Here is a 14,938-nt window from a genome sequence, read left to right on the forward strand (position 1 = left end):
GAGAGAGTGCAGAATGCAGTGTCGTAGCTAGGGTAGAGGGAAAGATCAACTTAATGCGAGGTAGGTCCATTCAAAAGCCTGACAGCAGCAGGGAAGAAGCTGTTCTTGAGTCGGTTGGTACGGGACCTCAGATTTTTGTATCTTTTTCCTGACGGAAGAAGGTGGAAGAGAGCATGTCCGGGGTGTGTGGAGTTCTTAATTATGCTGGCTGCTTTTCCAAGGCAGCGGGAAGTGTAGACAGAGTCAATGGATGGGAGGCTGGTTTGCGTGATGGATTGGGCTACATTCACAACATTTTGTAGTTCCTTGCCATCTTGGGCAGAGCAGGAGCCCAGACCAAGCTGTGATACAACCAGAAAGAATGCTTTCTATGGTGCATCTGTAAAAGTTGGTGAGAGTCGTAGCGGACATGCCAAATTTCCTTAGTCTTCTGAGAAAGTAGAGGTGTTGATGGGCTTTCTTAACTATAGTGTCAGCATGGGGGGACCAGGACAGGTTGTTCGTGATCTGGACATCTAAACCTCATCTGCCTTTCACCAAATCCCATTTATCATTACCCAATTATGCTCCTTATATTGGGCCCCCATTCAGCAATGTCTCAATTTGACATCTCATCCAATCTGACCTTGTCCAATCTCTGCAGATCTACAACTCTCCAAGGTCTCAGCATTCCTCAATTCTGCTCTCGCCAGCATTCCCGATCCTCTTTCCTCCTTCATCCCGGGCTGTTGTCTGGATCCTAAATTCCTGAGTTCTCTCTCGTTCTCACCGCCTCTGTATCCCTCATTCAGAATCTCCTCAGTCCCAGTGAATATAACTTGCTCAATTTCAAATTTAGATGAACGATCAGAGCTGTGGCAAACAGATTCGAGGTCAACCACTTTGAACCTAAAGCTGGGAAATTCTGCCAGTGGCGAAACGCTGGACGCTGGAGGTTCAAGGAGACGAGAAGGTACAGAGGTCATCCTGAACAGGCAGGGAACATAATCAAAAAGGTAAGTGGGACACTGATCATTCTATCTCGGTGACTGGGTCACTAGGGGGTAGAACTATGCTTCATTTGTACAAAGCCCTGGTTCGAACAGAGCTGGGGTCACTGTGCAACATTTCATTCCACACACAGGAATGGACACCATTAGTAAAACAAAACGAGCTGTTTTATTGTATTAGAACCTTCCACGCACCTGACACAGGAACAGTGTTTCTGAAAGACTGTGGGATTATTACCAAATAAACTGGCTGGATTTAAACCTGGGGTTGTGAAGCTTCTTACTGCATTTACAGTATTAGCAAAGGCACATTTCACTTTGGGAAGTGAGGGGATAATTCCCAGGTTGCCTGTTAAACCACATCAGGAACACCTTCCATGATCAGCAACTCCAGGAGTGAAACTTGAACCTGAAGCTTGCATCCCAGAGGATAGGGTTGTACCCACTACACCATGGGTGGCACGGTTGTTGGCACTGGTGCCACATGGCACTGGAGACCTGGACTCGATACTTGTCTGTCTGAGCGGAGTTTGCACATTCTCCACATGTCTGCATGTGTTTTCACCAAGGGCTCCAGTCTCCTCCCAAACTGTAAAGACCTGACAGTGCGGCACTCCCTCAGCACTGACCCTCTGACAGTGCGGCGCTCCCTCAGCACTGACCCTCTGACAGTGCGGCACTCCCTCAGTACTGGCCCTCTGACAGTGCGGCACTCCCTCAGCACTGACCCTCTGACAGTGCGGCGCTCCCTCAGCACTGACCCTCTGACAGTGCGGCGCTCCCTCAGCACTGACCCTCTGACAGTGCGGCACTCCCTCAGCACTGACCCTCTGACAGTGCAGCACTCCCTCAGCACTGACCCTCTGACAGTGCGGCACTCCCTCAGCACTGACCCTCTGACAGTGCGGCGCTCCCTCAGCACTGACCCTCTGACAGTGCGGCGCTCCCTCAGCACTGACCCTCTGACAGTGCGGCACTCCCTCAGTACTGGCCCTCTGACAGTGCGGCACTCCCTCAGCACTGACCCTCTGACAGTGCGGCGCTCCCTCAGCACTGACCCTCTGACAGTGCGGCGCTCCCTCAGCACTGACCCTCTGACAGTGCGGCACTCCCTCAGCACTGACCCTCTGACAGTGCGGCGCTCCCTCAGCACTGACCCTCTGACAGTGCGGCACTCCCTCAGCACTGACCCTCTGACAGCGCGGCGCTCCCTCAGCACTGACCCTCTGACAGCGCGGCACTCCCTCAGCACTGACCCTCTGACAGCGCGGCGCTCCCTCAGCACTGACCCTCTGACAGCGCGGCGCTCCCTCAGCACTGACCCTCTGACAGTGCGGCGCTCCCTCAGCACTGACCCTCTGACAGTGCGGCGCTCCCTCAGCACTGACCCTCTGACAGTGCGGCACTCCCTCAGCGCTGACCCTCTGACAGTGCGGCGCTCCCTCAGCACTGACCCTCTGACAGTGCGGCGCTCCCTCAGCACTGACCCTCTGACAGTGCAGCACTCCCTCAGCACTGACCCTCTGACAGTGCGGCGCTCCCTCAGCACTGACCCTCTGACAGTGCGGCACTCCCTCAGCACTGACCCTCTGACAGTGCGGCGCTCCCTCAGCACTGACCCTCTGACAGTGCGGCACTCCCTCAGCACTGACCCTCTGACAGTGCAGCACTCCCTCAGCATTGACCCTCTGACAGTGCGGCACTCCCTCAGTACTCACCCTCTGACAGTGCGGCACTCCCTCAGCACTGACCCTCTGACAGTGCGGCACTCCCTCAGCACTGACCCTCTGACAGTGCGGCGCTCCCTCAGCACTGACCCTCTGACAGTGCGGCACTCCCTCAGCACTGACCCTCTGACAGTGCAGCACTCCCTCAGCACTGACCCTCTGACAGTGCGGCACTCCCTCAGCACTGACCCTCTGACAGTGCAGCACTCCCTCAGCATTGACCCTCTGACAGTGCGGCACTCCCTCAGCACTGACCCTCTGACAGTGCGGCACTCCCTCAGCGCTGACCCTCTGACAGTGCGGCGCTCCCTCAGCACTGACCCTCTGACAGTGCGGCACTCCCTCGGCACTGACCCTCTGACAGTGCGGCACTCCCTCAGCACTGACCCTCTGACAGTGCAGCACTCCCTCAGCACTGACCCTCTGACAGTGCGGCGCTCCCTCAGCACTGACCCTCTGACAGTGCGGCGCTCCCTCAGCACTGACCCTCTGACAGTGCGGCACTCCCTCAGCACTGACCCTCTGACAGTGCGGCACTCCCTCAGCACTGACCCTCTGACAGTGCGGCACTCCCTCAGCACTGACCCTCTGACAGTGCAGCACTCCCTCAGCATTGACCCTCTGACAGTGCGGCACTCCCTCAGCACTGACCCTCTGACAGTGCGGCACTCCCTCAGCACTGACCCTCTGACAGTGCGGCACTCCCTCAGCACTGACCCTCTGACAGTGCGGCACTCCCTCAGCACTGACCCTCTGACAGTGCAGCACTCCCTCAGCACTGACCCTCTGACAGTGCGGCACTCCCTCAGCACTGACCCTCTGACAGTGCGGCACTCCCTCAGCACTGACCCTCTGACAGTGCAGCACTCCCTCAGCATTGACCCTCTGACAGTGCGGCACTCCCTCAGCACTGACCCTCTGACAGTGCGGCACTCCCTCAGCACTGACCCTCTGACAGTGCGGCGCTCCCTCAGCACTGACCCTCTGACAGTGCAGCACTCCCTCAGCACTGACCCTCTGACAGTGCGGCACTCCCTCAGCACTGACCCTCTGACAGTGCAGCACTCCCTCAGCACTGACCCTCTGACAGTGCGGCACTCCCTCAGCACTGACCCTCTGACAGTGCGGCACTCCCTCAGCACTGACCCTCTGACAGTGCAGCACTCCCTCAGCATTGACCCTCTGACAGTGCGGCACTCCCTCAGCACTGACCCTCTGACAGTGCGGCACTCCCTCAGCACTGACCCTCTGACAGTGCAGCACTCCCTCAGCACTGACCCTCTGACAGTGCGGCACTCCCTCAGCACTGACCCTCTGACAGTGCGGCGCTCCCTCAGCACTGACCCTCTGACAGTGCGGCGCTCCCTCAGCGCTCACCCTCTGACAGTGCGGCGCTCCCTCAGCACTGACCCTCTGACAGTGCGGCGCTCCCTCAGCACTGACCCTCTGACAGTGCGGCGTCCCCTCAGCACTGACCCTCTGACAGTGCGGCGCTCCCTCAGCACTGACCCTCTGACAGTGCGGCGCTCCCTCAGCACTGACCCTCTGACAGTGCGGCGCTCCCTCAGTACTGACCCTCTGACAGTGCGGCGTCCCCTCAGCACTGACCCTCTGACAGTGCGGCGCTCCCTCAGCACTGACCCTCTGACAGTGCGGCGCTCCCTCAGCACTGACCCTCTGACAGTGCGGCGCTCCCTCAGCACTGACCCTCTGACAGTGCGGCGCTCCCTCAGCACTGACCCTCTGACAGTGCGGCGCTCCCTCAGCACTGACCCTCTGACAGTGCGGCGCTCCCTCAGCACTGACCCTCTGACAGTGCGGCGCTCCCTCAGCACTGACCCTCTGACAGTGCGGCACTCCCTCAGCACTGACCCTCTGACAGTGCGGCGCTCCCTCAGCACTGACCCTCTGACAGTGCGGCGCTCCCTCAGCACTGACCCTCTGACAGTGCGGCACTCCCTCAGCACTGACCCTCTGACAGTGCGGCGCTCCCTCAGCACTGACCCTCTGACAGTGCGGCGCTCCCTCAGCACTGACCCTCTGACAGTGCGGCGCTCCCTCAGCACTGACCCTCTGACAGTGCGGCGCTCCCTCAGCACTGACCCTCTGACAGTGCGGCGCTCCCTCAGCACTGACCCTCTGACAGTGCGGCGCTCCCTCAGCACTGACCCTCTGACAGTGCGGCGCTCCCTCAGCACTGACCCTCTGACAGTGCGGCGCTCCCTCAGCACTGACCCTCTGACAGTGCGGCGCTCCCTCAGCACTGACCCTCTGACAGTGCGGCGCTCCCTCAGCACTGACCCTCTGACAGTGCGGCGCTCCCTCAGCACTGACCCTCTGACAGTGCGGCGCTCCCTCAGCACTGACCCTCTGACAGTGCGGCGCTCCCTCAGCACTGACCCTCTGACAGTGCGGCGCTCCCTCAGCACTGACCCTCCGACAGTGCGGCGCTCCCTCAGCACTGACCCTCTGACAGTGCGGCATTCCCTCAGCACTGACCCTCTGACAGTGCAGCGCTCCCTCAGCACTGACCCTCTGACAGTGCGGCACTCCCTCAGCACTGACCCTCTGACAGTGCGGCACTCCCTCAGCACTGACCCTCTGACAGCGCGGCATTCCCTCAGCACTGACCCTCTGACAGTGCAGCGCTCCCTCAGCACTGACCCTCTGACAGTGCGGCACTCCCTCAGCACTGACCCTCTGACAGTGCGGCGCTCCCTCAGCACTGACCCTCTGACAGTGCGGCACTCCCTCAGTACTGACCCTCTGACAGTGCGGCGCTCCCTCAGCGCTGACCCTCTGACAGTGCGGCGCTCCCTCAGCACTGACCCTCTGACAGCGCGGCACTCCCTCAGCACTGACCCTCTGACAGTGCGGCATTCTCTCAGCACTGACCCTCTGACAGTGCGGCACTCCCTCAGCACCGACCCTCTGACAGTGCGGCACTCCCTCAGCACTGACCCTCTGACAGTGCGGCACTCCCTCAGTACTGACCCTCTGACAGTGCGGCACTCCCTCAGTACTGACCCTCTGACAGTGCGGCACTCCCTCAGTACTGACCCTCTGACAGTGCGGCACTCCCTCAGCACTGACCCTCTGACAGTGCGGCACTCCCTCAGCACCGACCCTCTGACAGTGCGGCACTCCCTCAGCACCGACCCTCTGACAGTGCGGCGCTCCCTCGGCACTGACCTTCTGACAGTGCGGCGCTCCCTCGGCACTGACCCTCTGACAGTGCGGCACTCCCTCGGCACTGACCCTCTGACAGTGCGGCACTCCCTCGGCACTGACCCTCTGACAGTGCGGCACTCCCTCGGCACTGACCCTCTGACAGTGCGGCACTCCCTCGGCACTGACCCTCTGACAGTGCGGCACTCCCTCGGCACTGACCCTCTGACAGTGCTGCGCTCCCTCTGCACTGACCCTCTGACAGTGCGGCGCTCCCTCAGCACTGACCCTCTGACAGTGCGGCACTCCCTCGGCACTGACCCTCTGACAGTGCGGCACTCCCTCAGCACTGACCCTCTGACAGTGCGGCACTCCCTCAGCACTGACCCTCTGACAGTGCGGCGCTCCCTCAGCACTGACCCTCTGACAGTGCGGCGCTCCCTCAGTACTCACCCTCTGACAGTGCGGCACTCCCTCAGTACTGACCCTCTGACAGTGCGGCACTCCCTCAGCACTGACCCTCTGACAGTGCGGCACTCCCTCAGTACTGACCCTCTGACAGTGCGGCACTCCCTCAGCACCGACCCTCTGACAGTGCGGCACTCCCTCAGCACTGACCCTCTGACAGTGCGGCACTCCCTCAGTACTCACCCTCTGACAGTGCGGCACTCCCTCAGCACTGACCCTCTGACAGTGCGGCACTCCCTCAGCACTGACCCTCTGACAGTGCGGCACTCCCTCAGCACTGACCCTCTGACAGTGCGGCGCTCCCTCAGTACTGACCCTCTGACAGTGCGGCACTCCCTCAGCACTGACCCTCTGACAGTGCAGCACTCCCTCAGCACTGACCCTCTGACAGTGCGGCACTCCCTCAGCACTGACCCTCTGACAGTGCGGCACTCCCTCAGTACTGACCCTCTGACAGTGCGGCACTCCCTCAGCACTGACCCTCTGACAGTGCGGCACTCCCTCAGTACTGACCCTCTGACAGTGCGGCACTCCCTCAGCACTGACCCTCTGACAGTGCGGCGCTCCCTCAGCACTGACCCTCTGACAGTGCTGCACTCCCTCAGCACTGACCCTCTGACAGTGCGGCACTCCCTCAGCACTGACCCTCTGACAGTGCGGCGCTCCCTCAGCACTGACCCTCTGACAGTGCGGCGCTCCCTCAGCACTGACCCTCTGACGGTGCGGCACTCCCTCAGCACTGACCCTCTGACAGTGCGGCACTCCCTCAGCACTGACCCTCTGACAGTGCGGCACTCCCTCAGCACTGACCCTCTGACAGTGCGGCACTCCCTCAGCACTGACCCTCTGACAGTGCGGCACTCCCTCAGCACTGACCCTCTGACAGTGCTGCACTCCCTCAGCACTGACCCTCTGACAGTGCGGCACTCCCTCAGTACTGACCCTCTGACAGTGCGGCACTCCCTCAGTACTGACCCTCTGACAGTGCGGCACTCCCTCAGCACTGACCCTCTGACAGTGCGGCGCTCCCTCAGCACTGACCCTCTGACGGTGCGGCGCTCCCTCAGCACTGACCCTCTGACAGTGCGGCGCTCCCTCAGCACTGACCCTCTGACAGTGCTGCACTGGGTGTGTGTGTGTGTGTGAGTGTTTTTGGAGTGATTCCAGGGGCAGGTTGCTACTTGCTGTGAAAGTGTGTTGGATTTGAGGCTCTGGGGGACAGGTTTGCTCTCTGATGTGTTCCCTGTGTAGGGGGTTGTGTTCCTGCTGGACAGACAGTGTGTGGGAGCGGCTGTGCTGTGTGTGAGTGAGTGAGTGAGTGAGTTCCGGGCTGTGGTTTGAGGAGTTTCCCTGAGCCCACTCTGCAGCCTCTCACTCACAAACCCGCAGCATCAGCCTGTCTCCGCAGCTCAGCGATGCCTTCCATCCCTCACTGCCTCCTCTCTCTGGCTCTCGGCTTTTTGGGACTGTTGGGGATCATTCTGCTGTGTGCCACCACCCGGGATATGGAACAGCCTCCTCCCCACAAGGTGAGTCTGCCCCCTGCCCCCTGCCCCCTCCCTGCTGCCTCCATCCCCCGGAGCCCGAGGCTCAGAGCCCGGGACTCACCCTCCGCTCTCAGAGCGAACCCGGCTGGAAGGGAGCAGAGAGATTGAGCCCAGCCCAGGGCTGGATGGATCCCGGTAACTCCCAGCCCTGGCTGCTCGCTGCCTCTGATTTTTACCAGATATCTTTACCGTGTCCCCTCTTTGCAATGTCCTGTGTCTGTCATGTTGTGTCCCATCTTTATCACATAATGTATCTGCCATTTCGAGTGTTTGTCGTGTGCCCTGTTTACAGAGTCCTCTGAGCGCCTTGATGTGTGTTTGCCATGACCCATGTTTACTACATCATGTATCTGCCGTGTCCCATGTTTGCCGCAGCGTGCATTTGCCGTGACCTGTGTTTGCTACATTGTGTATTTGATGTGTCTCATGTTTGCCACATCATGTATTTGCCATGTCAAGTATTTGTCGTGTCCCATGTTTGTCATCTTCTGTGTCATGTCCTGTGTTTGTCGTGTCCTGTGTTTACCATATCTTGTGTTTGCCATGTCTCGTGTTTGTCGTGTCCTGTATTTACCACGTCCCGTGTTTGTCATGTCCCATGTTTACTGTGTCCCGCGTTTGTTGTGTCCCGCGTTTGTCGTGTCCCGCGTTTGTCGTGTCCTGTGTTTACCATATCTTGTGTTTGCCATGTCTCGTGTTTGTCATGTCCTGTATTTACCACGTCCCGTGTTTGTCATGTCCCATGTTTACTGTGTCCCGCGTTTGTCGTGTCCCGCGTTTGTCGTGTCCCGCGTTTGTCGTGTCCCGTGTTTGTCGCGTCCCGTGTTTGTCGTGTCCTGTGTTTACCATATCTTGTGTTTGTCATGTCTCGTGTTTGTCGTGTCCTGTATTTACCACGCCCCGTGTTTGTCATGTCCCGCGTTTGTCGTGTCCCGCGTTTGTCGTGTCCCGCGTTTGTCGTGTCCCGCGTTTGTCGTGTCCCGCGTTTGTTGTGTCCAGTGTTAGCACAGGCTCAGTAGGAATGTGCAGGGACATTTGGTTTTCAGAAGGATTCAGCCTCTGTGCTGATATTCCTGAAAATAGGAACAAATTCTCCCACCCAGAAACTGTGCCTCATTCTAAACCTCTGTCAACAAGTGGATTGTAACGGGTCGATACTTAGCAGACTGAATGTGGAACAGTAAGGCCACAATACTGTTTTTATTCAGGGGTCCCCAGCCCCGGCTGGGAGATTTATTATGAACCATCTACTTGTACACACACTGGGCTGTGATTCTGCTGTTAGGCTTCAGCGCATCATCCTATCTGCTCATTCCAATCCCTTCTCTTATCGCATCCCCTCTTTCCCAGGATCAGTTTCCGAGCGGCTCGCCCACTTTCACAGTGGGTACCAGACTCAGAGTGCAGTGACCGTCTCTCGGTGCCAGGGCTCCCTCTGCTGTTCCTTCACCTCCTGCCTCAGACTTTCAGAACTGCCTCTCTCTTGGTGAAATACCAACCCAAACCTGAACCATGTGTGCTACAGGCAGAGGAAAACACAACTTTCTATCCATCTCAGAGTCAAAGAACAGGTTGACAAGAGGCGAGCCAGAACAGACAAAAATAAGTTGTAAATTGCAAAAGATCCAAGAGGTGACATAAGGAGAAATTAGTTTTGATGATTTGAATTATTTGTGATGGCTGAAACACCACTGGAGTGGATTTGCTAATAACTATAGTTATAGAACATAGGACATAGAACATAGAACACTACAGCACAAACAGGCCCTTCGGCCCACAAGTTGCGCCGATCATATCCATACCTGCCAAGCCATAGAACTATCTGTAACTCCCAATCCCATTGATTCCCATGTACTCATCCAGAAGTCTTTTAAAAGACCCCAGTGAGTTCACCTCCACCACCACCGCTGGCAGCCGATTCCATTCACTCACCTCCCTCTGAGTGAAAAACTTACCCCTGACATCTCCTCTGTACTTGCTCCCCAGCACCTTAAACCTGTGTCCTCTCGTAGCGACCATTTCAGCCCTGGGAAATAGCCTCCGAGAATCCACCCTATCTATACCTCTCAATATTTTATAAACCTCTATCAGGTCACCTCTCATCCTTCGTCTCTCCAGGGAGAAGAGTCCCAGCTCCCTCAACCTATCCTCATAAGGCATGCCTCCCAATCCAGGCAACATCCTTGTAAATCTCCTCTGCACCCTCGCAATAGCTTCCACATCCTTCCTGTAGTGAGGCGACCAGAACTGCACACAGTACTCCAAGTGGGGTCTGACAAGGGTCTTATAAAGTTGCAGCATTACCTCCTGATTCCTAAACTCAATCCCTCGATTAATGAAGGCCAGTACACCATACGCCTTCTTGACCACATCCTCCACCTGCGAGGCCGATTTAAGAGTCCTATGGACCTGGACCCCAAGATCCCCCTGCTCTTCAACACAGCTAAGACTCCTACCCTTGATATTGTATTCCTTCATCCCATTGGTCCTGCCAAAATGGACCACTACACATTTATCCGCGTTGAAGTCCATCTGCCACTTCTCCGCCCAGTCTTGCATCCTATCTATGTCACGCTGCAACTTCTGACATCCCTCCAGACCATCCACAACACCACCAACCTTCGTATCGTCTGCGAACTTGCTAACCCATCCCTCCACTTCCTCATCCAGGTCATTTATGAAAATGACAAACAGCAAGGGTCCTAGAACAGATCCCTGGGGCACTCCACTGGTGACCGACCTCCATGCAGAAAAAGACCCATCCACAACCACTCTCTGCCTTCTGCAGGCAAGCCAGTTCTGGATCCACAAAGCCAAAGCCCCTTGGATCCCATGTCCTCTCACCTTCTCAAGAAGTCTTGCATGGGGGACCTTATCAAACGCCTTGCTGAAGTCCATGTAAACCACATCCACCACTCTTTGTCAATGTGTTCAGACACATTTTCAAAGAACTCAACTAGGCTCGTAAGGCACAACCTGCCCTTGACAAAGCTGTGCTAACTATTCCTGATCATTCTAAACATATATATACTAATATGCTTGAATGAAAAAAAACATGACTTGGTAGAGCTCGACACACACTGACTCTCACTGGGGTACAGTTCCACACACACTGACTCTCACTGGGGTACAGTTCCACACACACTGACTCTCACTGGGGTACAGTTCCACACACAATGACTCTCACTGGGGTACAGTTCCACACACACTGACTCTCACTGGGATACAGTTCCACACACACTGACTCTCACTGGGGTACGGGTTCCACACACACTGACTCTCACTGGGGGACAGTTCCACACACACTGACTCTCACTGGGGTACGGGTCCCACACACACTGACTCTCACTGGGGTACAGTTCCACACACACTGACTCTCACTGGGATACAGTTCCACACACACTGACTCTCACTGGGGTACAGTTCCACACACACTGACTCTCACTGGGGTACGGGTCCCACACACACTGACTCTCACTGGGGTACAGTTCCACACACACTGACTCTCACTGGGGTACGGGTCCCACACACACTGACTCTCACTGGGGTACGGGTCCCACACACACTGACTCTCACTGGGGTACGGGTCCCACACACACTGACTCTCACTGGGGTACGGGTCTCACACACACTGACTCTCACTGGGGTACGGGGTCCACACACACTGACTCTCACTGGGGTACGGGTCCCACACACACTGACTCTCACTGGGGTACGGGTCCCACACACACTGACTCTCACTGGGGTACGGGTCCCACACACTGACTCTCACTGGGGGACAGTTCCACACACACTGACTCTCACTGGGGTATGGGTTCCACACACACTGACTCTCACTGGGGCACAGTTCCACACACACTGACTCTCACTGGGGTACAGTTCCACACACACTGACTCTCACTGGGGTACAGTTCCACACACACTGACTCTCACTGGGGTATGGGTTCCACACACACTGACTCTCACTGGGGCACAGTTCCACACACACTGACTCTCACTGGGATACAGTTCCACACACACTGACTCTCACTGGGGGACAGTTCCACACACACTGACTCTCACTGGGGAACAGTTCCACACACACTGACTCTCACTGGGGTACAGTTCCACACACACTGACTCTCACTGGGGTACGGGTCTCACACACACTGACTCTCACTGGGGTACGGGTCCCACACACTGACTCTCACTGGGTTACGGGTCCCACACACACTGAGTCTCACTGGGGTACAGTTCCACACACACTGACTCTCATTGGGGTACAGTTCCACACACACTGACTCTCACTGGGTTACGGGTCCCACACACACTGACTCTCACTGGGGTACAGTTCCACACACACTGACTCTCACTGGGATACGGGTCCCACACACACTGACTCTCACTGGGATACAGTCCCACACACACTGACTCTCACTGGGGTACAGTTCCACACACACTGACTCTCACTGGGTTACGGGTCCCACACACACTGACTCTCATTGGGGTACAGTTCCACACACACTGACTCTCATTGGGGTACAGTTCCACACACACTGACTCTCACTGGGGTACAGTTCCACACACACTGACTCTCACTGGGGTACAGTTCCACACACACTGACTCTCACTGGGGTACGGGTCCCACACACACTGACTCTCACTGGGGTACGGGTCCCACACATACACTGACTCTCACTGGGATACAGTTCCACACACACTGACTCTCACTGGGGAACAGTTCCACACACACTGACTCTCACTGGGGTACGGGTCCCACACACACTGAGTCTCACTGGGGTACGGGTCCCACACACACTGACTCTCACTGGGGTACAGTTCCACACACACTGACTCTCACTGGGGTACGGGTTCCACACACACTGACTCTCACTGGGGTACGGGTCCCACACACACTGACTCTCACTGGGATACAGTTCCACACACACTGACTCTCACTGGGGTACAGTTCCACACACACTGACTCTCACTGGGGTACGGGTCCCACACACACTGACTCTCACTGGGGTACGGGGTCCACACACACTGACTCTCACTGGGGTACGGGTCCCACACACACTGACTCTCACTGGGGTACGGGTCCCACACACACTGACTCTCACTGGGGTACGAGTTCCACACACACTGACTCTCACTGGGGTACGGGTCCCACACACACTGACTCTCACTGGGTTACGGGTCCCACACACACTGACTCTCACTGGGGTACAGTTCCACACACACTGACTCTCACTGGGGTACAGTTCCACACACACTGACTCTCACTGGGGTACAGTTCCACACACACTGACTCTCACTGGGGTACGGGTCCCACACACACTGACTCTCACTGGGGTACAGTTCCACACACACTGACTCTCACTGGGGTACGGGTCCCACACACACTGACTCTCACTGGGGTACAGTTCCACACACACTGACTCTCACTGGGGTACGGGTCCCACACACACTGACTCTCACTGGGGTACAGTCCCACACACACTGACTCTCACTGGGGTACGGGTCCCACACACACTGACTCTCACTGGGGGACAGTTCCACACACACTGACTCTCACTGGGGTACAGTTCCACACACACTGACTCTCACTGGGGTACAGTTCCACACACACTGACTCTCACTGGGGTACGGGTTCCACACACACTGACTCTCCATCCAATCTTCTCAAGTTGAAGATATTTACTGAAGGCATGTTTTACCTGGAGATACAGAGTGTCCGTGAACTCCAGGATTCTGCAGCTGCCTCAGATTCCCTGTCCTGCTATTTTTATTCTGTTTATTTATTTTTCTTTATTAATCGATAATTAATAAATTCTGTTCTCTCAATCACCATTACTGGTGCTAGAAAACCTTACTACACCTAAGGTTCCTCTGCCTCCTCTTTTCACCCACTCTTCTTGGTGATTTTTAAACATGTTTTACTCTACTTTTCATGATACGGCAACACGGTAGCACAGTGGGTTAGCACTGCTGCTTCACAGCTCCAGGGTCCTGGGTTCGACTCCCGGCTTGGGTCACTGTCTGTGTGGAGTTTGCACATTCACCTCGTGTCTGCGTGGGTTTCCTCCGGGTACTCCGGTTTCCTCCCACAGTCCAAAGATGTGCGGGTTAGGTTGATTGGTCATGCTAAGAAATTGTCCCTTAGTGTCCAGGGATGTGTAGGTTCGAGGGATTAGTGGGTATAATAGGTAGGGATATGGGGGTAGGGCCTGGGTAGGATTATGGTGGGTGCAGACTCGATGGGCAGAAGGGTCTCTTTCTGCACTGTAGGGTTCTATGATGCAAAGCCAATGCTTGGAATGGACTGGACAAGTCTGAAACCATTGCCTGCTTTACCCAATAATTAAATTCAATTTCTAATCGAATACAATTCATGGTCCCCACAAGAGAGACAAACATGGTCGAAGCTGACAAGTAAAGCTTTACACCTGAACATGGGCAGTTCCCCATGGCTTCTTTTCACCCAGTCTCAGTGTAACTCCAGGGAGCAGGCAGCCAGGAGTACAAACCATCACTTACTCATTCTAAATGTGAAGTCTTCCCATTTCCCGTTTTGGAATGAGGAAGTACCAGACTTCACACCCTCAGGGTCATAACCTCAGCCTCATTGCGCAAGGTTGTTCTCTGACCGCTGTGGACAGCTTTATATCGTTCTCCGTCACCTCTAACCTGGCGCTGGCTAACACGCACTGACATTCCCCGGTCACAGAGAGAGACAGCAGAGGAGGAACTGCTTTCAACAACAGGGTTGGGTGAAAGTTTGTGAGAGTCAGTGTGTGTGGAACTGTATCCCTCCCCTTGCACCTTCCAACACCCCACTTAGTCTGATCATTTCTCCCCGTATTTGGATATTTTGTTCAGTGTTTGTCTAATTTTCTCTTGTATAATGCACGCAGTTGGGTGCCTCTCCCGTTCCCAGTGTAACTGGTTGCACAGAACTGATTGCGGGGTCACTTTTCAGAAAAACTTGGACGGGTTCCTGGATGAGAGGGGTGTGGTGGGATATGGTTCAAGTGCAGGTCAGTGGGACTAGGCAAAA

The 14,938-nt window shown here is 56.2% G+C and overlaps 1 protein-coding gene across 1 annotated transcript in view; it reads left to right on the top strand.

The window, feature by feature from the left end:
- The first annotated feature begins 7,676 nt into the window (after positions 1-7,676).
- Positions 7,677-14,938, top strand: part of LOC145358148 (ectonucleoside triphosphate diphosphohydrolase 2-like) — a 52,259-nt gene continuing 44,997 nt past the window's right edge. Inside the window, exon 1 of the mRNA XM_080211843.1 lies at positions 7,677-7,881. Coding sequence (XP_080067969.1) covers positions 7,768-7,881 — 114 coding nt within the window. The 5' untranslated portion in view covers positions 7,677-7,767. The remainder of the gene's footprint in view (positions 7,882-14,938) is intronic.

Source organism: Carcharhinus amblyrhynchos, chromosome 25 (genome assembly GCF_965287045.1).
Source record: "Carcharhinus amblyrhynchos chromosome 25, sCarAmb.v2.hapA, whole genome shotgun sequence".
NCBI lineage: Eukaryota > Metazoa > Chordata > Chondrichthyes > Carcharhiniformes > Carcharhinidae > Carcharhinus > Carcharhinus amblyrhynchos.